The sequence below is a fragment of the Triturus cristatus genome, chromosome 6, assembly GCF_964204655.1.
Source record: "Triturus cristatus chromosome 6, aTriCri1.1, whole genome shotgun sequence".
NCBI classification, from domain to species: domain Eukaryota; kingdom Metazoa; phylum Chordata; class Amphibia; order Caudata; family Salamandridae; genus Triturus; species Triturus cristatus.
The window spans coordinates 1,760,120,014-1,760,144,045 of record NC_140589.1 but is presented as its reverse complement, the minus strand read 5'-3'; the positions used below and the strand labels follow the sequence as shown (position 1 = coordinate 1,760,144,045).

At 43.3% G+C, this 24,032-nt stretch overlaps 1 protein-coding gene across 1 annotated transcript in view; it reads right to left on the bottom strand.

Moving 5' to 3' along the window:
* LOC146821939 (xanthine dehydrogenase/oxidase-like) overlaps window positions 1-24,032 on the bottom strand; it is a 645,326-nt gene that overhangs the window by 435,168 nt on the left and 186,126 nt on the right. Inside the window, exon 9 of the mRNA XM_085613025.1 lies at window positions 19,173-19,314. Within this exon, the coding sequence (XP_085469151.1) occupies window positions 19,173-19,314 (142 nt within the window). The remainder of the gene's footprint in view (window positions 1-19,172; window positions 19,315-24,032) is intronic.

Sequence of the window (24,032 nt, the reverse complement as noted above, 5' to 3'; positions counted from 1 at the left end):
TCAGAAGATTCCACAAATCTCTCAAGTTGCCGGAATGCAGCTTTCTCGCAAACTTTAGCAAGGGCTGGTAGAAGGGATAAAGGCCTGTAATTGGAGGTGATCGATGGATCGGCGGAAGGTTTTTTTATCAGGGGGAGAAGTTTAGCTTGTTTCCACTTGGAGGGTAAAATTCCAGAAGTAAGGGATTCATTGACCAGAGCGGTGACCATAGGGGCAATAACTTCAGCTATTCCATTAAGGACCCTCGCAGGGCAAGGATCTATAGGTGACCCTGATTTCAGAGATTTTAATATGGTCATGATATCTATATTTTTGACCTGAGTAAACTCGGTCATCTCTGCTTTAGCCTTAATTACTTGAGAGGGGAAAAGAAGAGGAAGTTGGTGAATTAAGGCTGGAGCAGATTGTGGGTCGGGTGGCTGGTCAGGGTTATTCAGACTGTTTTGAATGTTTTGAATTTTCTCAATGAAAAAAGTGGATAGTTGCTCACACCAATCTGTGGAGGAAGGAAAAGAGGTCTTCTCTGCAACCGGGGTAGTGAAGCTTTTAACTATGGAGAAGATTTCTCGACTGTTGTTTTTAGCTTTTAGAATTCTAGACGCATAGAATTCCCCTTTAGCTGTTTTAATTGCTGCGTAGTAGCTTTGTTGGGCTACACGGAGTTCCGATTTAGCAGTAGGGCAATAGTTCTTTCTCCATATTCGCTCTAGCGCCTTACATCCAAATTTTAAGATTTTTAATTGTTCAGTGTACCAGGAGGAAGTGGGAGTGATCCTATGGTTATTTTTTTCTTTGCTTTTTGGTAAGGATCTAATGGAGGTGTCTATCCAGGATGAGAAGTTGTCTACAGCTTCATCCAAATGTTGTGCTTTCATTGGGGTGGAGTGGGTAAGGGCCACCACTAGGTCCGGAATATTAATTCTCCTTGGACGTTCCCCAAGCTTGGGTGTGGGTGACACACGGCTGTTGTTTATAGACCAGGAGAAGTGAACAGGAAAGTGATCTGACCATGTAATGGGGTAGGGTGGATCTGCAGAGATGTTAAAATTAGAGTATACTAGATCTAAACAATGACCCCCTTCATGAGTGGCAGATTGCACCTGTTGGACCATCTGAGCCAAATTGCAAATTTCTTTCAGCTCTTTAACTCTGGGGGCAGAGCTTGTGTCCGTGTGTAGGTTAAAATCTCCCAGCATATTATTCAGTATATATTCAGTATATGACTCGATGGATTAAGGAGTTCTTTGAGAATAATAGAGGCAGCGCAGAGACAGGAATAGTCTGGGATGCTTTCAAGGCAGGGGTACGAGGGGAAACTTTAAGCTTTAATACCTTTAAACGTAAACAGGAGCAATCCAGAGTTAGAGAACTAACCGGGGCAGTCTTGGACGCAGAGGAAGAGCTGCAACACTGTGTTATGACAGGGGTTCCCCTAGATCAGGCACTTCTAAAATTAACAAAGGTAAAAATGGATGCTGAAGAGATTATCGCAGAAGAGGCAGCTAAGATATATTTGACCAATAGAGAAAGGTGCTATGAATTTAGTGAAGCAGCTGGTAGAACATTAGCTATACGTACAAGACAAAGGATTGCTTCAGGCGAGGTAAGAGAAATCATAGATTCGGAAGGTAATTTGCGCACAAATCCAGATGAAATAAGAGAGGTATTTAGGAAATTTTATACCTCGTTATATGATGAGCAAAATGGTGGGAATCTGGATGAGATAGGGATATACTTGGAGGATATACCAGTGGAGCGATTATCAGAGGAAGAATCAGAGGGGCTGGAAGAACCATTGGACCTACAAGAGATTAAAAATGCTATAGTGAATCTCCCTCCGGGTAAAGCGTCAGGCCCTGACCAAATACCAATTGAATTTTATAAAACATTCTGGGGTACTCTCTCTCAAGACTTGGCGGCAACGATACAGAAAGCACAATCTGGGGTCTCCATACCAGGGTCATGGGGTGGCTCTGAAATAGTGGTAATTCTGAAAAAAGGAAAACTTCCCACCATGCCGGCATCATATAGGCCAATCACGCTCATGAACTCTGACGCCAACATTTTTTCTAAAATACTAGCAACAAGATTTGCTCAAATAATAGGTCCCCTTGTTAGTAGTAATCAGCATGGGTTTATTCCGGGTAGGGGTACGACCCACCATACCCGTAAAGTTAACACATTATTTGATGCCATGGAAGTCTCAGGAGACCCGATGGCTGTTATGTTATTAGACGCTGAAAAAGCATTTGATCGGGTCTCCTGGAACTATTTGTGGCATATTTTGAAAAGGGTAGGCATAAAAGATGGATATATTAAGGCAATCCAAGCATTATATAGAGCTCCAAGAGCTGTAATCAGGATTAATTCAGTTTTAACTAATTCTTTTCAAATTAAGAGAGGCACCAAGCAGGGCTGCCCCTGCTCTCCGCTTTTATTTGCGATGTATATTGATCCCTTGATCCGAAGAATAGAGAGCTGTGAAAGGATTTCGCCGGTGTATACGCACATAGGATATTCTAAGGTGCTCGCATATGCAGACGATGTGGCAGTGATTACATCTAATCCCACAGAAGCTATAGGGCAGGTTGAAATTGAGGCCATTAGATTCGGACTGGTATCAGGTTATAAATTGAACTCTAATAAGACACAGATAATTAAGAATACATTTGTAGATTGCTCTGATCATCGAGTGGTGCAGGATGGGGTGTACTTGGGGGTAATTATCTCCTCCAATTTAGATACTTTGGTAGAGAAAAACACGACACCTGTCTTCGCTAAAGTGAGAAGGGACTTAGATAGGCTTGAGAATCTTCATCTCTGAATTGTGGGGCGTACTAACATCATAAAGATGCTGATACTACCTAAGTTCTTATATCTCTTTAGAGCAATACCATTATTATTTGAATCAAGATGGTTTAAGGAATGTGAAAATATGATTAATAGATTTATTTGGGCAAAGGGAAAGACAAGGAGAGCTCTTAGGTATATGGCATTGCCTCGAGATAGGGGTGGATGGTCGCTCCCGGATTTAAAATTATATTACTGGGCAGCGGCCCTACAGAACATGGTGGGCCTGATAGGAGGGGCAGAGACTGAAGGACAGGATGAGCTTGGTACGTTGGCAATTTATGGTTTAGTCATGGGGGCAGAAGCCGAAAATTTATTTTTGAAACATACTGATTTCTGTTATTTTAAAAGGACGCGGTTCAAGACGGTTTTAGCGGCTTATAACGTATGGAAAGCATTTTCAAAAAGCTTTGGTTTGGGGAAATATAACGCATATACCAGAATGAGTGGTAAACTATCTACCATCTCTACTATACTCCTGCGAGAATTGCACAGTGGGGAGGGACCTCGGGGATTAGATGCCCTAGGTGCGGAAGTTTAGAGGCGGATCTGACACACATGATCGCAACATGTACCCATCTGCAACCAATACAAAAGAATATTGAGGAATTTCTTTCCAGAGTTTTGGCTGTTGAAATAACCCTGTCTCCATCGATAATTCTTCTTGGGGTTAATCACAGTGATATTTACATGAAGGGGGGATATCTTATATTTGTCGCAATGGCAGTATTAAGATTATGTATAACTTCCGCCTGGTTAGATCCTACACCGCCATCGTACCATCAGTGGCTTGCTTGATTATTGGTAATATATAATTTAGAAAAGGCAATATATGCTAGAAAGGGGAAAAGAGGGAGAGAATTAGGGAGAAAAATGTGGGATCCAATTAAGCAATGGAAAGAGGAACCTAATTGATTCCCTACTGAAGCTTTGTAGTAATAAGAATATCTTATAAGTTATATTTCTTTACTTTGTACAGAAAGGATATCTACTTGGTTATTGTTTTGTATTATACTTCATTCCAAATGTGTCGTGCCTTGTATATATATTTATGTAAGAAAATCAATAAAAATATTTTTAAAAAAATAAATAAATAAAATCCTGAAAACTCAAAAAAAAAAAAAAGGATTGCTGTGGAATTTAATCAACTTTACTAATAAGAATACATGTGGGAATTGCATTTGCATGGCCTAACTAATACATAAACTAAATTGTATATGCATATTGATCATAGATAATTAGAATTTTGCATGAATATATGTTGCTTACGTGATGTATTCGTCATTTGTGCTTTATTAATGTGAATATAACCTGCATTAAGTGTTGCTTCTGCTAGATAAATACATACACATATGGGTATTAGTAAGGGGATAACATTTTATTAGTCATTTCCATGTATTAATTACGTTTTTGTGTTTCTTTGCTTAAGTTGACCATTTGGTGGCCACAAAATGGCCGACATCCCTATTTGACGAACACAACTCTATTGTGAAGGTCTCTGGGAGAAGTGCGCATGCGTCACCATCAGCAGCAGTGGCCTCTACGCGACTAACTCAACTGTGCCACTCAAGGACACTCCGGGCTACCAGCCAGCTGCTCTGAAAGAAACAATAGAAGATAATTTTCCGAAGAAATTATGAACTATATCTAGAGACACATTTTCCGCATGGGAAAGCTGTTGAACCATTTTAACGGACCAACCAGAAGCATTTTAAAATATTACTTGTTACTTTTGGAATGTAATTTTACTATGAAACACCATAGATTAGAGAGGTGAGCGCGAGACCCTTCAGAAGATTTTCGATTTCCTGACGTTATGCTGACGGAGAGGACGGTGACACTGCAGGACAGCTGTTTCCTAAGACCCTGACAGTATGAACTGATGACCAAGATTTTGACTTAGAGGACGACTTTTAGCTAGAATAGGTAAATATGATGGTCTACTGCTTGATTAAACAAAAGATTCGATTTTCAATTATTTAGATAAAGATTTAAGATTTATTACAAGAACTGTGTTGGGTCGTTATTATGAAAAGTGTATTTATGTAAATAAATTATAGATTTAGTTATCACTTCAACCAGCAGCTAGCTGATTCATGGCCTATTCATGGGAGGAGTACTAAAAGGTGAAGTTTAGGCCTTAATAAATAGAGAAAGGTAGGGAAATCTATTAGGGATAAATGAGTACTTCCTTGCATCACAGCGAGTGGAACAACCGCCTCTTTGGAAACAGGTTAATAGAGGATGAATGTTGGTGTTATGGGCCCCACCAGCGAATGTAGTGATTGAGTGTGGCTGTGCGATCTATGACCTGTGACGAAAAGAGGGATTTTGCATTCCGCGCTGCATCACAGGCACCCTTGCACCAGGTGCAAGCGTGTCTGCGTTTTAAGGGAGATTGCTTTTGTACAGGAAGGGACACTTTCAGATACAAAAACAATCATATGAGGTGTTTTCCTCTTTTTATGTGTGCTGCAGAATGCTACATGCATTCCCAGGTTTACCAAATGTTCTAACTCTGGGAATGAGGCAAAATCCATGTGTGTTGCGTGGGAACACCCAAAACAACACCCACAGCAACACCCGTGGCACATGCCTTTCACGCAAAGTGACGTGTGAAAAGAGGCCGTATTTATAAGGCCACGAAAAGCCATACAGGGTGGCCTGGTAAATATGGAGCACCACACTGCGCAGCTGGAGCGTCAAAAAAAGTGACGCACCGGCGGCCCAAGGAGCTTGTGAATATGCCCCACAATGTGTTGTGTGCACTAGATAAATGTCCTCCATCCACTCATTTATTTTGAAACTCAACGTTATAAAGGGCCTTCTTTAGTTGTCTCAGCTATATATCTATGCAGTAAAGGCACACTGGCAATATATACACTACAACTTTGCTCTTTATGTTTCACTTAATGAATGCACTTGCATATTCATTCCAGTGAAACCATTTAGAGTTCTGAAAATAAGGATGTGCAATGCGCTATGTCAGATTGTATGTAGGCTTTGTGAATGGAGCACCCAGAGAGGTGTGCAAGTGTCATGCAGGGTGTGTAGAGCTTTACTTTAGCATCGTGCTAATGAGGCACTTCTTTCTATCCATTGGTGGAACTGTGAAACACACATGACTGGGAGACTTAGGGCATCAGTAATTAATAAGTGAGTGAGCGAGTGCATGGATTGTTGGATGGATGAGTGAATGGATGAATGGTAGAATATGTCAATCATACATTTAAATTAATTCTCTTTATTTGATCATTTAAAAATAATCATAAAAGAACACTAAATTAACATCAAATAAAATGCAAGCGATAGAATAACGAAGATTCAGTTAAAATGGTGCACAATTTAGAATGCTTAAATAATTTAAGAAACAATATTATCACAGGCTCTAAACAAATTAAAACATCAAGAAAAAATACACAGAATCTCATGAAAATAGTATTGACCCACACACTCGGAAAATTAAGGTGTTATGATATCTAATAGCAGCTTTTAAAACAGAGCCTACTCTCAAACAAACCCTGGGGCAGTTAAGCATTTGAAAGTAAATTAACGCTGGTCTGCAAACTCTGCATCCCTTGACTTGCAGTCTCCCGAGGATAGGGATTAAAAATGTATATGGTAAAAAGTACAAAAAATCTAGGAAGTGTAACAGAGTCTGCAGGCATGATGCTTCACGTGGGCTGCCACATAGGCCTGCTATACATAAGTGGACAAAAGAGAAGCAGAGTGCGGAGCCCAGTCTGAACCTGGTGAGGAGCGTCCACTCCCAGATGTGTGGGCCCGGGTCCAGATAAGGCTCCAGTCCTATTGAAGTTTGAATCAAAACTTTCTTGTATAGAGATTTCATTACCTCTGCCTTTTCCCTTTCTCTTTCCTTTGCATCCAAAAAAATCTTTGTAAGCCACTCTTTATCTTTTTCCTTACATGTAACAGCGTATGGAAAATAGATGTCTCCCAATGTTAAGGGAGCCATCCCTGATATATTGGAGCCAGGGGGTTTCGTCACCTGGATCGTATGTTGAACAGTCTTCCTAAACTTCTTTGTTGAGTGAGCCATGGTCGTTACATCAAATCGAAGACCACACTAATAAGGGTGCTAATTTGATATGGTCCTCAACATAGTCCAAGCTCAATTTGTGGTGTATAGTACAGTGTGGGATGCACATGGGAGTGTCCAAGATGTTTCTACCTACCTTATTCTCCTCTGCTTGTAGACTCTGACATCCCTTTATCCACAAATACCTGCTCCATAGGTTAGGATTGGAATGTATTTCCTCTTGCATACTCCAAAACTGGGCTGATAGGCTTTTCCCTATATTTGAGGCGAGATTAAAAATGTACCCTCTGGTTTGTATAAAGCACATTTTACTGTTAGTAATAGACGGGGCCCTTGTACTAGAATGTTCTAAGGTTACCCAAAAACAGGCAAACTAATTTATCCCTACTAATGGTTTGCCCTTGACAGATAAACAATGGGTCTTCAGAGTTCTAGGACCACAGGCCATAATGAATGTTTTAGAGAGCTTAGATTACAACTTCACTTGCTTCATGATATCTCCTAAAGGATCAAGAAGAATTGTAGGACCATTCTAAGTTCTGGCAAGTAAGACTGCCTCATCAGCATATAAGAAGAAGATGAGAACAGGCCTGTCTGACTACAGGCCTGTCCCGCACTTTCATAATTAGAATAGCGTCAAGGCCATTAATATAAAACAAAAACAGAATTGGGGCTAAAGCACAGCCCTGGCATATGCCACCGTCAATGAAAAAGGTGTTCCCCACCTTCCTCAAATTTTACCAAAGCGAAAAGATCAAAATGGAGAGCTCACTGCAAATCAACCAGCTCCACCCCTTACCCCATCCAGGTCTCTTGATAGCAAACGTTCCCACAACTTCTTCCAGTTGACACTATTAAAGGCACAGGAATGATCCATAGGCTTGAGTGTAGAGAACTGCGCTTTGCAAATGCAGATGAGACATTGCTCCAGTTTTCCCAGACCTGTCCAGAACCTCAGATAGTATTCAGATTCCGAGACTCAAAGCAATAATCTGTCAAAAATGGCTCTACCAATTATATTTACACCTTAGAGTTTAATAAAGAAATTAGTCTGTAGCATTTAGGATCCTGGCAGTTCCCCTTTTTGAACACTGGGAGGATAATTACTGAGCAGTAAGACTGAAGCAAGCCATTTTTACAGGCTGCATTTATGTTCTTTATAAGAAGAGGAGCTCAAAACTCACTTTTTTTTTATATAGGTCGATAGGGACCCCATCGAGACCCGATGCCATCTTAGAAAGACTTTTGACTATTGCAGCCGCCACCTCTTCTAAAGAAAATAGTATATGAACAGGAAAAACAGGCAACTCTGAGCCTACAATTTCAATGTTGATCTCTGAGGGGAAGTGAATCCTTTTAAAATGAGCTATTCAGTATTCAGAGCCAGTATTCAATCCCAGGGTCTACTTAGTTGTTTTGGAAAATTAATTTGAATTTACTAACTGCCAAAATACCTGGGTATCTTTTAATTTACCGGAGCATACCAATTTCTCCCATGTTTCTAACTGTAATTCAGCCTTCCTTTATTTAATGTCAATTTATATTCCCTTCTGCAAACGCTATTTTTACCCTATTCCTTGGGGTGGATTTCAATGCATTTCATAACGTAATATTTGTATTTCTGCAGACCCAGTCAAACCAGGTGCCTTCGCTTGCTCTTGGGTTTCCCACTGGATTAAAAACATAAGGCCCTCATATTAGTGTTCAGTTTCATAAACACTCAGTGATGGAAGTAGGGCTTATATCGAGTGAGAGAAGCTATTTACCAGGGGCCCTATTACTCATAGGTTGCAGTATCCCTGTTTGACCAATGGGACACCTTAAAGCAGCTGCGCCGGGTGCAAACAGGGAAAGTGCGCCCTATTTTATAGAATGTGCTGCCCCCAGAGCAGCTGTGACCTCGTGCTACCCTGGGGGCAGTGCATTCAAGTGCATTCAAGTAGCTTTGAAGCAGCCGCTCTGTGTTTTACCTTGCAAGCAGCAACCCGCCTGCACTTTTTCCTGGGATTTAGTGAGTGACTGCACCTGCCTGCAAGGAGACATCTGGGCGGCCCATAGGAACCCCTTTACCCTCCTGAGGGTTGCCATCAGGGGACGAACTGACAGTGTGCCACCTTTTAGCTGGCTCACTGTCATTGGGCCCCTGGCAGCCTCTTTGCCTCAGCACCCGTGTCTATAATACGGCGCGGGCGCAGAGGCAAAAGGATTCCCTCATTTGCATGGAACCACACCCCCATGCAGGTGAACACCCTCTGGTAAAGGTGCTGGCGCTATATGTGTGCCAGCGCTATCTGTATTACAGAAAGCACCGCACAAGCATCTTGCGGCCCTTTCTGTAATACCAAACTGCCCCGGAGACGCGCAGAGCGGGCGCACATGCCCACTGCTTTCCCGGGGCACTTTCCGTAACACGGACCCACGTCCACTTTAGCTGCTATTAGCCTATGCAATATATTGTCTATGTTAGCATATGTGTCTGGATGGAAGGATAGCTGGATGAATAGCTGAATGCACAAATGGATAAGGGAGCATATAAATGGATGTTGACACTTACAACAATCTTACAGCCTAGGTCTGTAAACAGCTGTGTTATAATGTGCCAGGCTTTTCCAATATTATGCCAGTGAAGCATTATAGCAGGGCTGAGCCAAGCATGCTCACAATGTACAATTACCATCATTAGACCACTGTAACCACTACACAGGAGTGGGCACCGTAGAGGCCAAAAGGCCCACAAAATGTCATGTATTACCATCATTATGTATATTCATTTTTCTTCTATCACTCAATAATCCTTAGTGTATTTTCAGATTTGCACCATCCCTCATTAATCCTAATTACATGTTTGGATTTTCCCCATATCCCTCAAATCCTTACTACATCGGTCCATATAACTTTTTCATTGTTTTGCTTATATGCATGCTTTTGACGGTTTAAATATTTCTCTTGTATAGTGCTCTAATGCCCATGAGCCATGTTCCCGTTATAAAACACCACAAATAAATACATTATTATAATTGCCCCATGGCTCAGTAATCCTAAATGCATCTTTGTATTTGTACAATCACACATTATTGTTGAATGCTTGTGTAGGTTGAACTCTTGAACCCTAGACAGTGCTTAATTGATACAAAAATAAGTTTCAGGGCCCCCGTCAGGAGGCCACAGCAGTGGGCACCACCAATGGGCCCTGCCAGCACTGCCAGTGACCGTACCAACATGTATGGCCTGGTCAGGAGCTTCAATACAATAGAAACGATAATGGGAAACAAATGTAGGGGAATTAGAGCTTTTGGGAGTGCAGACAGAATTGTATAATGGACGTCGATCTGTTGCAAAGATTCTGCTCAGGAACAGAACTATGATTGGGACCATAGAACGTCAGCATATAGGGACTGAGTCACCATACTACCTCAGTACCTATGAGCCCGAGTCCGACTAGCTATAATGCCTCACATGCCCTCCTAACCTTACCAGAGAAACAAGTGAATTGGCACCCCAGAACACAACACTCTCGACCCTCTCAGGGAACGTGGAAGCAGGACACACCCTTTTGCTCTCCCACTCGTCCACAATAAGATAACCAAGAGACACGAAGGAAGTTTAGAATATTTATTTAAACTATTGTGCTGTAAGTAGAAAACAAATGCATACCAAAAATACAGGTAGCATGGTTAATAAACCGTATACCATGAAAAGCCCTGTCACGTTATAAGACAGATTAGCCTAAAACCCCTCCCCTTATACTAAAGCTAAACAATTTTATATGAAAGATCTCTAGGATTAGTGGCGGACCCCATACCTTAGTATACACAGATGGATGTTCTACATCTCAGCTGACGTATCAATCTTGACGCAGAGTTTTCGCTCAGTGTTTATGTTCAAACTCTTGAACTCAGCTGTATGACAAGATATGTGTGTTCACAAACAGCAGCTGTGTTCTCGTGTTATGTCTAGGTGCTAGTGTCTGACCAGAGAGAATAACAAGGGGTTTTGTTGTTTGACCTTGTCTATGTTATTCAGACTAAATCCTAGGAAAAGAACAGAACACGAAAACATATGCTGGTTCGTTGCGAAAGTACAATGTGGCACTAAAGTAAGAGGGTTTATATAGTAACATGTGCAAATGGAAATGTGGCCTACAACGTGCACAATTAGGCTAACTTAGGGAAAACTACAAAGGGCCATTCAGAAAACACATGACAGATCGAGGGTGAACCTTGTGAGCTAAAGTGCGCGCACCTTTCGTCTTATTACCGGCTTAAGTAAAAATGTTATCCGCCTCCTGTTTTTTTACCTAGATGTGTGTAGCTCTAAATAAGGCAACACATAAACCATGGTCACTTGGTTTGATCGAAAGCGGGCCCGCTCTCTATGAAACCAAGTTTTTAGAGAGTGAGGACTGTTGATGATGAAGCATGACACTAGGTGGTGTGTGAGGAAAGTCCTTCACTTTTTGTGAGATGCCAGGCACTCCAATTAACACGTTTTAACTTCAGTCTTCTTTCACTCAGGGTAGCTTCTTTTGTGTACACATAGCTATAAATAAGCACATAAATTATTGATGAAGTGGTGTACATATATCTGTTACTGAATGATTCAGCCTAATGAACAAGCGATTAGAAAGGGTGCACTCTACTAAGGGAATACTCACTGTTGTTGTGCTGCCGGACCTGCCACCGCCACTGCCGCCTTTGACGGACTACACTTCCAGGCACTCACTGGGGCACGCGCACCGGACACAGATGCTGCAAGCGGCAGGAAGCGCACAAAACCACGCCAGTGCTCTCGCAGCACGGGAGTCTTCTTTTAAACTTTGCCAGGGAATACTCACTGTTGTTGTGCTGCCGGACCTGCCACCGCCACTGTCGCCATTGACCCGAGGATTCGGCTCCTGCTTGGAGGGGGGGCGCGTGTAGCACGGACTGCAGTTCCCGGCACTCACTGGGGCACGCGCACCGGACACAGATGCTGCTAGTGCCAGGAGGCGCACAAAGCAACGCCAGTGCTCCTGCAGTGTGGGACGTGCGCAGACACGCCTGGGCAAAGCCCGGGCCAAGGGTGGGCCCGTCTGTGCCCGGCAGGGCCACCTTATTAATATTCTGTGCCTTACACTTATATGACTATTGACTTTGCTAGGGGGGCCATTGTATGCGGGCTTATGGGTTTTTATCATTATCAGTTGATAATTACTGTTTACCATCTGTTATATATTGCTGCCCTTGAGTGTATCAACAAAATGAACAAAAGAAAATCACTCACAGGACTGGGAGTGGTGGGGACCTTGGATGCTTTTTTGTCATGCGCTGAGTCAGCTCTCATCCATGAAATTGCTTTAACAGAGCGAAGACTGTCCTTAGTACCAAAACTCCCCCAAGGGCAACTAGACATGCTAGTGCCCCCAAATAACACAGACTGTCAACAGACTATTTCTCTAAATAGGACACCGATTAGTTACACCGCTGAAGTAAATGACAGTACTAAGCCAAGGGCCGCAATTGTAAAACCCAAAGTAATCACTTGGGGTCAGAAAAGCAAAACCAATCTGGGGGGTAGTTCTCCAACCCTATCCAGAAAAAGAAAGGGTCAGGGCCCCAACAAGCCAATACATCCTGCATCAAAGAGAGGACGCAAAAGTAAAAACATGGTGGAGGACCTGGAGGAGGAGGTTGAAGGGCATTCGCCCGCAACTAGTCCTGTTAATAAAATGCCCCCTACAAGTTCCCCAACTTCCATACAGGGCATTGAAAGCATGGAGTTCTGGGCAAAAATTGGTGGGCTGGTCACAACTCTATTAGAACCCCTATTGCAAAAAGTAACTAGAATAGAAACTAGTATTGATAAACTCGAATCAATGACAAGTAATGCACACATGATTCAGCGGCCCCTGTACTCAGATTAGCCAGCCTCAATCGATCAACCCTTGCCATTGTAACACAAAAAACACCCAAATCAATAGGGGCGACAGGCTTCAGCCTGCACAATCACGATCCCCAGGCCTTGGTCCAGTGATAGCTCCTCAAATAGCACAATTTGATCTCCCGTCTATGTGCCAGAACAAGGCAGGTATGTCCAATATTCACCACAAGTCACAGGTTCCAAGTGCCATGCAAGAACTACTAATACATATTCAAAATGATACCTCACCTAGCAGACCTAGACATGAAAGTAGAAGGGAAGCCCCTATCTGATATAAACTCCCTGCACCTTCCACCGGAACCAATCCCCTACACAATTGTGTTGGCTAATGTCCCCATGCTGCCTGATGGAACCAGGGAACATTGGACATCCCTTAAAAATAAAGCACTTTCCTTGCTAAGTTCGAGGACTGGATTATCCTCCCCACTCTTTACAGAATTCAAAATGGTTAGATGGGTTGGTTGGATAGGTAGATCCAAAACGTCCCTAGGGGGTGATTGTGTGGTGCTGTCGTTTGGGTCACCTTATCTCATCCAAACATTACTTGACAGGGCGGGAAACTGGACTGTAGAGCAAACAGGGATACATATACTGCCATTGGGGTACTTCTATAAGCCATCTGGCTATATGCAGCCTTTACAAGGGATGGACAGAGGCAGGGGGTGGAATCAACCCAGATATAATATACTAGTGAGTAATTACTATGCAGTCCTAGGTTCCTTGGAGGACAACGACTGACTAGAGACACCGACTGTTGAGCTAATTGATAGCAGGGTCGCTATAAGAGGCTCCCGACAACTCGAATCAACTAGTCCGCGCATGGCTGAACAAGAGTCTGGATTTCCAGAGTCTGGAGTTCCAAAGTCCCTGCTTTTGCCAAACCCGAGAGTGTCCCCTGTGAATTTTACTGAGTCTAGCCCCATGGCCAATCGACGAGGTACAACTAAGCCGTTGACTACGGACCAGGTATTTCCCCCCGCTGGCAACCCCATGCCTCAAGTACAAGGATCAGTAGAGGCCAGGGGAGTTAGAAGAGCTGAAAGGGATGAGATACTGGGAGTACCTTCCCTCCACAATAATGTAGAGCCTCTGCTGCAGACTTATAATGTCCATCAGTCGGTGAACCCACCATTGACAACCATAGAAGTCAACCAGCCCTCAGCTAGGAACGTCCATTGGCCTTTAGATAAGGACCCCGGAAACCCTAGCAAGCTGTCAAATGACTCGCCGAAGCTCCAAATGCTATCCTGGAACGTTGCAGGACTCCGCTCCAAAGTAGACAATCCGGAGTGGGGTGCCTTTACCCAAGATAATGACATATGCATGTTCCAGGAAACCTGGGCCAGGGAGGACACACATAGACTTGGCTATACAACTTTTAATTCACCAGCCACATCTGGGAGGAAGGGTAGACCATCTGGGGGTCTCAGTATTTGGATTGCAACCCATATAGGTTGTTCAGTGAAGCAGGTAGAGACATCTTCAAGTGACATCCTCTGTGTTATTTTGAGCTTCCCATCCTGAGCTAGGATAGTGCTTCTCAATGCCTACTCACGAGTCACGACCAATAGGGTATGGTCAAGAGTCTCCCACCCTTGACAAATTATCGTCATTTCTACCCACAGTCATCGACAATGACATAGTGATCCTGGCTGGCGATCTAAATTGTCAGTACGAACCACTGAAGGACATGGAGGCAGGTGACCCAAAGGAGGAGGACCTGCATTGGGCTATTCCAATGGCCAATGCCCCGCCAACTTGGCCTGGACACCATTAGTCATACAGATGAACACCCTTGCCTTGAATCATTCGCTCAGGGCGTGCAATGGGCGCTCCAAATCTGACTGTCCAGCTAATTTTACTTATAACAGACCGGGCTGCCCCTCGATCCTAGACTATATTCTGGTGAACACTAAATCTTGGCACCGAATGATTGATTTTAAGATTGCCCCCAGATATGGCAGTGATCATAATGACCTGATTTTAGAATTGGACTCTCCATATACTGGGGATGTCCTAAGCGGCCAATCTCCGAAAACACTAGGGCCTACTCTAACTGTCTGTAGGAGGAGAGTAAGATGGGGTACCCTATGCGATTCTCAAGATAGACTGGCGTCGCTTTATCAAATAATCATATCATATCTGGAGGCTGCAAATCAATTGAGTGAGCTTGGAGACTCTACTCGTCCACTCCGTGAAATTGCAGAAAACCACCAAGGCCTAATAGCGGCCCTGGCTTTTCGTATGTATCACGATCAAAGGAAGGCAGTGAACCCAGCCACACCTGGTATAATGGGAATTGCCGAAAGGCCAAGAAAACCCTGCTCTCAGCCATAAAATCTAATGACAAGCTGGTAATAAAGGCTAATAGGCTATCTTACAAAAAAACAATTAAGCTAGCTAAAAAAGAAAGAAGAAGAAAGGTGGGAGAGTCTGAGGCATGCCCTAAATAGTAGGGACATGAGGACCTTCTGGAAAATAATAAGTACAGACTCCAAAGAGGACAAACAAGCATTCAAACTGAATTTAGGGGCCGAGGTTTGGAGGGCTCACTTCCAGTTACTTTATTCTAAGGTGGAGGGCGATTCTGGGAAAATAGCAACTCATTGCCCCCAGCCACACCCAGCCCGTCTGAATACCCTCGCCATGTCCCTAAAAGAGGTAACGGCTGCAATTGTCCGAGTAATACCCGCAAAGGCTCCGGGCTTAGATAAGATCCCTGGAGATTTTTATCTCACTGAACCTAGCGTTTGGGCTCCGTACCTATGGAGCGTATTCAACGCTATTCTTCAGGGAATGGAGAATTCTATAAGATGGTTAGGGGCGGAAATCATCCCGATCTTTAAGAAGGGTTCACCCCTCCATCCTGCGAATTATCAGCCCATTAGCCTTATCGATGTCGCACAAAAAATCTTTGCTCGAGTGCTTCTGGACCGATTACAGAACTGGATGGAGCAATTTTCCATTCTTAGTCCTTACCTGGCCAGTTTCAGAACAAAAATGTCCACAATCTATCAAGTCTTCAGGTTACAACTACTGCACTGGAATTCAGTAATCGTGGAGGGTGGCAGTCTCTACATGATCTTTGTGGACTTAAAATTGGCTTTCGATTTAGTTCCCAGGGAGAAATTATGGGCTATTCTATTAGACTTGGGAGCGCCCTCGTACTTATGCCACATCCTGAAAAGATTATATGACCATAATTTTGCTCAAATCAGATACGGGAATAACGGGAACCTCGCCGATCGTATACCTATAGAGAGAGGTGTACGCAAGGGTGTATTCTGGCTCCGATCCTCTTTTGTATCTTCATCAGTGGCTTAGTAGGAGCCCTGACAGCAGGAGGGGACATAGATGCTCCCAAGTAAGTGGGCCGCAAGGTACCTGCCTTTATGTTCGCAGATGATACCCTCCTGCTGTCAAGGAGGCATACAAAGGGTTTTAGACATCTTTTACTTATTTTGTAAGAATAGGGGCTTCGAAATTAATACCCAGAAAACAAAATATATGGTTTTCAATGCAGGGCGCTCAACACGACCCAATCCACAATTAGCTGGGGAATCCCTAGAGAAAGTCCCTGTATATGAGTATTTGGGATTGTCCCGTAATGAGAAAATGGAGTGGGGCGTTCAAATCAAGAAGGCTTGTCTTAAACTGGCTCAAGCAACAGGGCGGCTAGCGAAACAGCAGAGGAAGTGTGTACATAATTTCCTGGGGCCGGTGCTGGAAATATAGAAGGCGCAAGCCAGAGGAGCTGCACTATATGGGGCAGAACTATGGGATCATCGGTCACCTGAACAACTTGTTAAGACTGAAAACTCATTTCTCAGACAACTTTTGGGACTTCCCAAAAGTACACAACTAACCCCGCTCCAAATGGATCTTGGAGTTAGCCCAATGGCACTGGAGGTTGCCCTCAGACCCCTGCTATACTGGCATCGCTTATGGAGCACCCCAGAATTAGCTATGTACAGAGAGGAACTGAGGGAAGTGGCAAACCTCAATGGTGCTAGTAAAATATCTTGGCTCACTTACATCAATAATTCCTTGCTATCCATTGGAATGGGAGATTTGTGGGATAGTTCTGAAGATAGATGCCCGTTAACACCTAGGAAGGCTTTGATTAAGAATTTAAAGGACTACAATCCTAATCTACTACTGAGGGGCCCCAGGACAGGCACACTTACAACAGCCTTTCTAGAAGTTAAACTGCATTATAGTTTAGAATCTAGCATAGATGATATACAGCCTTCTCTTGCCCAAAAACTTTATTTGCAGTTTAGGCACGGTGCACTTCCCTTATGTGCTGCTACTCACAAGTGGGGGGGCAGTTCCACCAAAGATTGTCCGACTTGCAAAAATTGTACGGAGACAGACCTACATGTACTGTTTTTCTGCCCAACATATAAGGTAATAAGACATTGCTGGCTACGACAGTTATGTAGGACCCGTGGAACTTCCCATTGCTCACAGGCCTATAGGATCCTAAAATATGATAGCAGTATGGCAATTGTTTTTTCAGTGTCCTGTTATCTGTTTTCAATGCGGTGTGTATACCAAGCAGTTTTAAAGAAACAGCAAGTCCAAACTACCCACCCTATGTCTCCATCATGACCCGGGACTCTGTTTCTTAACTCCGCCTTTTAACTTATGAACTTGCATTACATGTCTGATATACTCGGAGCCTTCTTAGGATAATTACTATACCTTTTAATCTATACCTTGACAAAGGCCGCTTGCGGCTGAAACGCGCTGTTGTTTGAAGCTAAATAAAAGTACCTTAACCATGGATGGTCGTGCCGCCTTCTTCCTGCCCTGTGGCAGCGAACTTTCTGATTAATGTGACTGTCTGCCGCCACGGCTGGCACCAGTGTCTTGGACAGGCGAACGGCGTTAATGGCAGTACAACTTTGGAGATAGTCTTTTTAATGATCAAACTTTTTAACGTGTACGCTAAATTTTTATACTGAAATAGCTGTATCGATTGTACTGTATTTTTATATGTTTTATCCGGGCTTTTATGGCCTTATCAGGCCGAAATAAAGTATCTCTTGACTCGACTTGAATGATTTGAATATCTATGAGATAACCAATACCTAATACAGGAAACTCATGATTGACAAAAGGATGGTAGAACCAATAAATTGAATATAATTAATTTGGATTTTCGTACATCATTAGGATGTATGAATAACAAGATGTCTTTTTATCAACAGTGACGACATGAATGTCATGTTAGAAAACTGGAGTCAAAATACAATTTGCATGAAATAACTGCTTTTAGTAATATTATTGTTTTTTATGATGCATTGCATAAATATGTATTCCAGGGGGGGAACGAAGAAGTGCGCAATACAATAGGCTGACTATATCTTATAATCACTGATAGTGGAAACATGATGTTGGGATGGTCAAGGTGACAGATGAGTGATATTATGAAGATAATTAAATTGTAAAAACGTTGGGTGTTTAGTGCAAAAAGTGAAAACAAATTCTTTAAAAAACAGTCCGATGAAAAAATCTGCAAACTCTTAAAAACTATGCTGCTTTTATGTTATTACTTTATTTTGTGCGATGATATTTTGTATATATATGTATTGTTTATAGTGTGTCCTGCGCAGTGAGCTGACCCAGAAATAATTTGCTGGTGGTTGAAGGCTTGAAGGTTGGTTCTAATAGCTGTGGTTGTAGATAGATTCTTCTAGTCTAACCATATGTTGAGGTCTCCTAGAATTAATTGGTTTGGGTAGTCCAGTCGGGTGTTGTTTACTGCATCAAGGAACACATTTTCAAAGTTGGCATTGCTGTGTGGTGGTCAATACATTAAAAGGAAGGAATAAGTTATAGTTGGAGTGAGGTGACATCTTATCATTAAGGATTCTCAATTGTTCATGGTGAGGCTTTCTACAGGACTCCTACAATTTTGTCAAAATGAATTTTGTTTATGATGAAAAAACCTGGTGGGATGGCTTCGTGACATGTGAGTGCAAACATCTTGCTGAGCCGTGTTTGTGTAATGACGGTGAGGTCTTGTTTCTGAGAGTAGGCCGAAGATGTTAAAGCGACTTGTGTTCATGGATGTAGCACTGAAGAGTAGGCATTTTAGTCTTGTTTCTTTCTTATTCATGTCCCAGTGCTTTGCTGGGGGTGTGTGGAGCAGTATGGATGGAGGTGCACACAGCATTTTAATGTGGCTGGTTTGGGGCAGTGCAGCAAGTCATGCACTAATGTGATCGACTAAAAGTATAAAGATCATGGGTGTGAGAAAACAAAATACCTGTATAACTTCATACCTTCTCGCATCCCTTCAAGTACGTTATATAATGTCAGTACTTCCTCTTACCTACTTCAGTGTTTCCTACTACCAGCTTAGCATCCGGATGTAGAGATTTGAGAGTCACTAGTTCACTGAGACTTGTGGGCTGGATCCATGTGACCCGCTCTCCTCTGAAGCACAGCTGCTTCTGAGGTATGCCGGACTGTATCTGCATGAAAAGAAATACAACATTTCACAAAAGATGCGTTTCGTTCATAAAGAATACCATTTAATTCATGGTTGTTCAATGGCTGTGGGTGGTTGGGGAGTGATTGACACCAGGTTTTCAGATGTGAATGATATACATTAAATTTAATGTATATAAAATAGGAAATGTATTGGTTATGCTGAAAAACACAGCACAAATTGCCTCCAAATGGAACAAGATTTGTCAACCGTAATCTAATGAGTCCTACGGCCAGTGGCAGACCTCTGTATTTGTATGTAGATTGATTTTGTGTATGCAATGACAATTTGGTTTGCACTGTTAATCACTAGACATCTACTTATCCACTAAAAATCACGGCTTCCAAAATATGAATTGAAACAGATTAGTTCCATCTGATATAATCTCTTCTGTTTGTTAATAATATGAAATGCAGCAGCTGATATGTGATGGTAATGTTTGCCATGTGCTTCTAAACCAGTGGGAATTGGTATGTAGTCGATTTGGGGTTTTGATCGTTGACTGGGAAGCAGATACATAACAGAAGTACCTGCTCACCAGTCTCCCTGGTGTGACTAAGCAGTGAGGCTTCTGTAAGACACAACAAGATGGTATATGAATTTAGCAAGGTCCTTAAATTAAAGAAGGGTGAGAGTAATCCCAGGAATAAACAACCCCATAGCAGTAATCACTCTCTCTTCATAAACTATGCACCATGAACAAACACTCGTTCATTACCAAACTTTTGAGAAAGATAATGGTTTGTGCAAATGGGTAAGCAGTAACTAAATACAGCATAAGCGTGGGGCATAGTACACTCAATCCCACACCGGACCGTGCTCTGCCTAGGTAATTTAGGCCTTTGCGCACTTTTGTGGCCATTGGTGGACAAAGTGACCGGAGAGTTCACTGCATCCATCATAATTTTCTCACAGAATCCCCACCTCATTTACCAGCACTTACTTGCCTGCTTTATGGCAAATCTACACAGAGTTCCTCAAACACGAGGTCTCCCACAATCCTCTATCTCTTCCTTTAGCCACTTCCCTATAGAGATGAGGTGTCCTCCACATTGTCATGGGCAGAACCGGTTTTCCCTCATTCCAGGGGCGTAGCCCAATTGTTTGGGGTTTCTGGGAATGTATAGCAGCAGATCCTGACAGACCCATCTGGCATCTCCAAATCAAAGGAGAAACTGTGAAAGGTGCCCATTGTTCTGCCAGCGTTCTGGTCCTTTTTAGGTCTCGACCTTGCTATCGCGTAAGCGATCGCAACGCGAGACTATAGAAAGCGGGTTTGAAAAGTGCTCCCAAAAAGCGGATTGCATGGCTAGCACGCGCACAATCACGCGCATCGTGCCGCCATGCATTCCGCCTTTTGGGAGCACTTCAAAGGGTCCGCTCCCCGCCCCCAAGCGCGCGCGCCACGCTCCGCCGGGCTTGTTCATCTAAATGTGAGCGCCACTCTTTCAACCACCACAGCCCCCACTAACAACAACAAGGTCCGCTCCCCCGCCCCGCCAAGCGCGCGCGCCAAGCTCCGACGGGTTTGTTAATCCCAGCAACCACATGTGAGCAAGATTCGAAACTCTTACATCTTGGAACAATTTTGGCACTTTAGTTTTTATCGAGACTCTCTTCTTTAATAACATTATGGGGGATTCTCTTGAATTCAAAAACCTCAATTTGTCCCAATAGGAAGGAGTAAGCTTTTTTATGCCGGCCCTAAAGACCTGAGGCTGTAAATTTCTGTTTCCTGACACATAGGCTCGCTTTGGTTGTCGTACAGGGGGCAGGGCAGTAATACTATGTCTAAGAGACTTACTGTATGTTTCACAGCAATCTTAACCAGTTCGTCCGTCTTCACGTTGTGATGAGCCGGAGCGATATGCAAAATCAATTAAGGCTGAGCCTGTGAGGACCGACGACCACACAACCTTGGCTTATTTGGATAGAAATTATTAATGCATAACTTTTATAAATATTACTGAAAAGTGCCTAAGAATGGGAAACGTTAAAGCATACCACTTCTTGTGATTACAACGATTTAGAGTGTTGGAATACCTGGCTAGTTTGACTCCAGGGCTCACAACCTGTCGGCGGATTCATGCTTATTGAGATCGGCGGATTCATGCTTATTGAGAACCTATACATCCTCGGGATCATTCCAGGAGCCACTTAAACAGACAGAACGTGGGCAATGGCTATTCCATTAATAGCGGCGATGCGCTCATTCTTGAGAAGAGTCGGGTAAGAAAACCTGTCCACCTCGGGCTTGGCAACAGCGTCAGCCAATGACAAAATTTTAACGTCGCCTTGGCAACGCACATAACAAATGTGCTCCGCCAATCTACAGACAGGAAGGGGCGTAGGACGGAGTGGTGAGATCAGGGCTACAATAGTGTGAGAAGCAGTGAGGTTGAAATAAAACCCCACGTTGCAGTAGCTCGACCCTTCAGTGCCAGTTTGAGGAGCTGGTAGTTCGTGGAAGAAATTAAACCAGAGCCGGAATAGATCCCACCCCCGGAATGTACAAAACGACACGTTATGCCTACTTTACAGTAATCAATTTGGTTTGAAACCACGCGAGAAAAAAAAATGAAAGTTCCGTTCCTATTAACAAACAGAAGAAAATGGGAATCATCTTTCTAAGCAAACACGAATTAATCGGGCAATGTAACTTTTGATCAGTATGAATCAATAAATTCAACTTAAGACTTGTATGTCGCTGTCTTACGGAACACTCATGGAGAGGTCAGCAGCACATGACGCTTTCAGCCAATGTGAGGCAAAGGCGCAGCAGCCCCCACCCTCCACACCAACCACTGGTCCCAAACAGGATTGAACCGCTTCTAACAAAGGGTAGAAACTTCAGAACAAGCATTTGCAATGCAATAGGTCTCGCATTTACGCGAGTTTAAGCTATTGGCATTGTAAATGACAATGCCTTTTATTTATGTTTGAAAAACGAAAACGCAAATAAAAGCCATTGTTATTTGCAATGTGAATAGCTCAAACTCGCGTAAATGCGAGACCTATTGCATTGTAAATGCTTGTTCCAAATGGCTATCCTTGCTCAGTTAACACTTGTTGCCAAAACACCTCCCTTCCTGCTGTAATAGCTCAAGACAATGTCCTCCAAGCGGAGTCTTGTTAGCAGTTTGTGGAGCAGGGCTAAGAGAAAAACATGTTTTAAGCCAGTTTACTCTAAGGCAGCACAGAGTGCACTTCCCTAAAGTTACTTTTCCTCCACAGCTATCAAAAATCTATCTCCCCATTGAAGTCGATTTTTGAAACTAAGTGAAAAATAACTTTTCATCATTTCTCTAGCATTTTCTGTACGAGTAAATAAGAAAAAAAAATGTATTCTTAACTAAGCCGTTCCTGGAAATGCAGCTTTACATACACCGTGAAAACAGCCTTTGGGTAATTTCTTATTGTGATGTCATACTGTCTACCATGGGTAGTATGCACCATCATTACTTTAAGCAACCAGCAATGTATGCTTACAAGGTACACTTTAGGGGTGATGTAGGTGTTTCTGCTTGACAAAGGCCCTTTTTCTGCCATATCTCAATGCCAAGTTTTAATGTGCTACCCATCCAGAGCATAATGGTGCTTTCTGAAGCCAGATATTCTGTCATTTATCTGGGTGATGTAGATACACACCACAGCCAACTTATGACATCTAACGTCCACAAAATTGGTGCATCATCTACCAAGGTTGAACAGGAAAGCTAAATAAGCCAATTAAATCAAACCAGTGCACACAGTGTGTGGTTCACAGGAACTGTGCCACTGTTTAGCCCTAAAGCCAGCGAAAATAGAGTGGAAAAATTGGGGGGGGGGAGAAAGATATGTTCTTTCTTACATCTCTTTACTTCTCGCTGTACATTTTTAAAGAATTATTGATGTGGCATCCATACGGCTGAATCAGTATGTAGTCAGGCCTATAAACGCTTCCATAAAACCACAGCAGTACAGGACTCCACTAAGGACCTAATTACGAGTCTGGCAGTCGGAGGACCGCCAGAATCACGGGGGTGCCACCGCCACACCAGTGCTCCAAAAGCCCTATTACAACTAGGGCGGTCGGACCGCCATGGGAACCACTGCAGCCGCCATGGAATCGCCGTTCCCTGGCGGTGTTTTGGCAGGCTTGAAGCCACTATATTTGCGGCCAAGCATATTACGAGTTTCCTCTCCATTGGTGATCATGAAGCTTTCTACTCCATGAACATCGTGGCGGAGAGGAAACAAAGGGATCCCTACTAGGCCACCGTGCCTCCTCCGTATGGACATGCATGCGGTGGGGCACATGTTGTGCCCCCCTGTGTGCATGCAACCCAGTTCCTGCACGACATGGACGTTCAAGTCCACGCACTGCACGAACCTTGTTGTGCTGTTCCATTGCGGTGCCTGTTTTATAAGACACCGCCGTGGGACCGCTACACAGCCCACCTTCCCGCCAGACTGCTTTAAACTTGTAACCTGGTGGGCGGGCACAAGTGGCTTTTGGCGGTGCAGGAGTACCGCGGTGGCGTACCCCTCTCTTCTGTACTGTCGAAAGTCGTAATCAGGCCCTAAACGTTTGCCTATAGCAGTGCAATATTTAACAGGGAACTAGATGGATAGGCACCAGAGGCAAGTTAGTCTAGTATATCTAACACTGGCGAGGAAAGACTGTAGCAGCATCATAGCTTGATTAGCAAGGATAAAGGC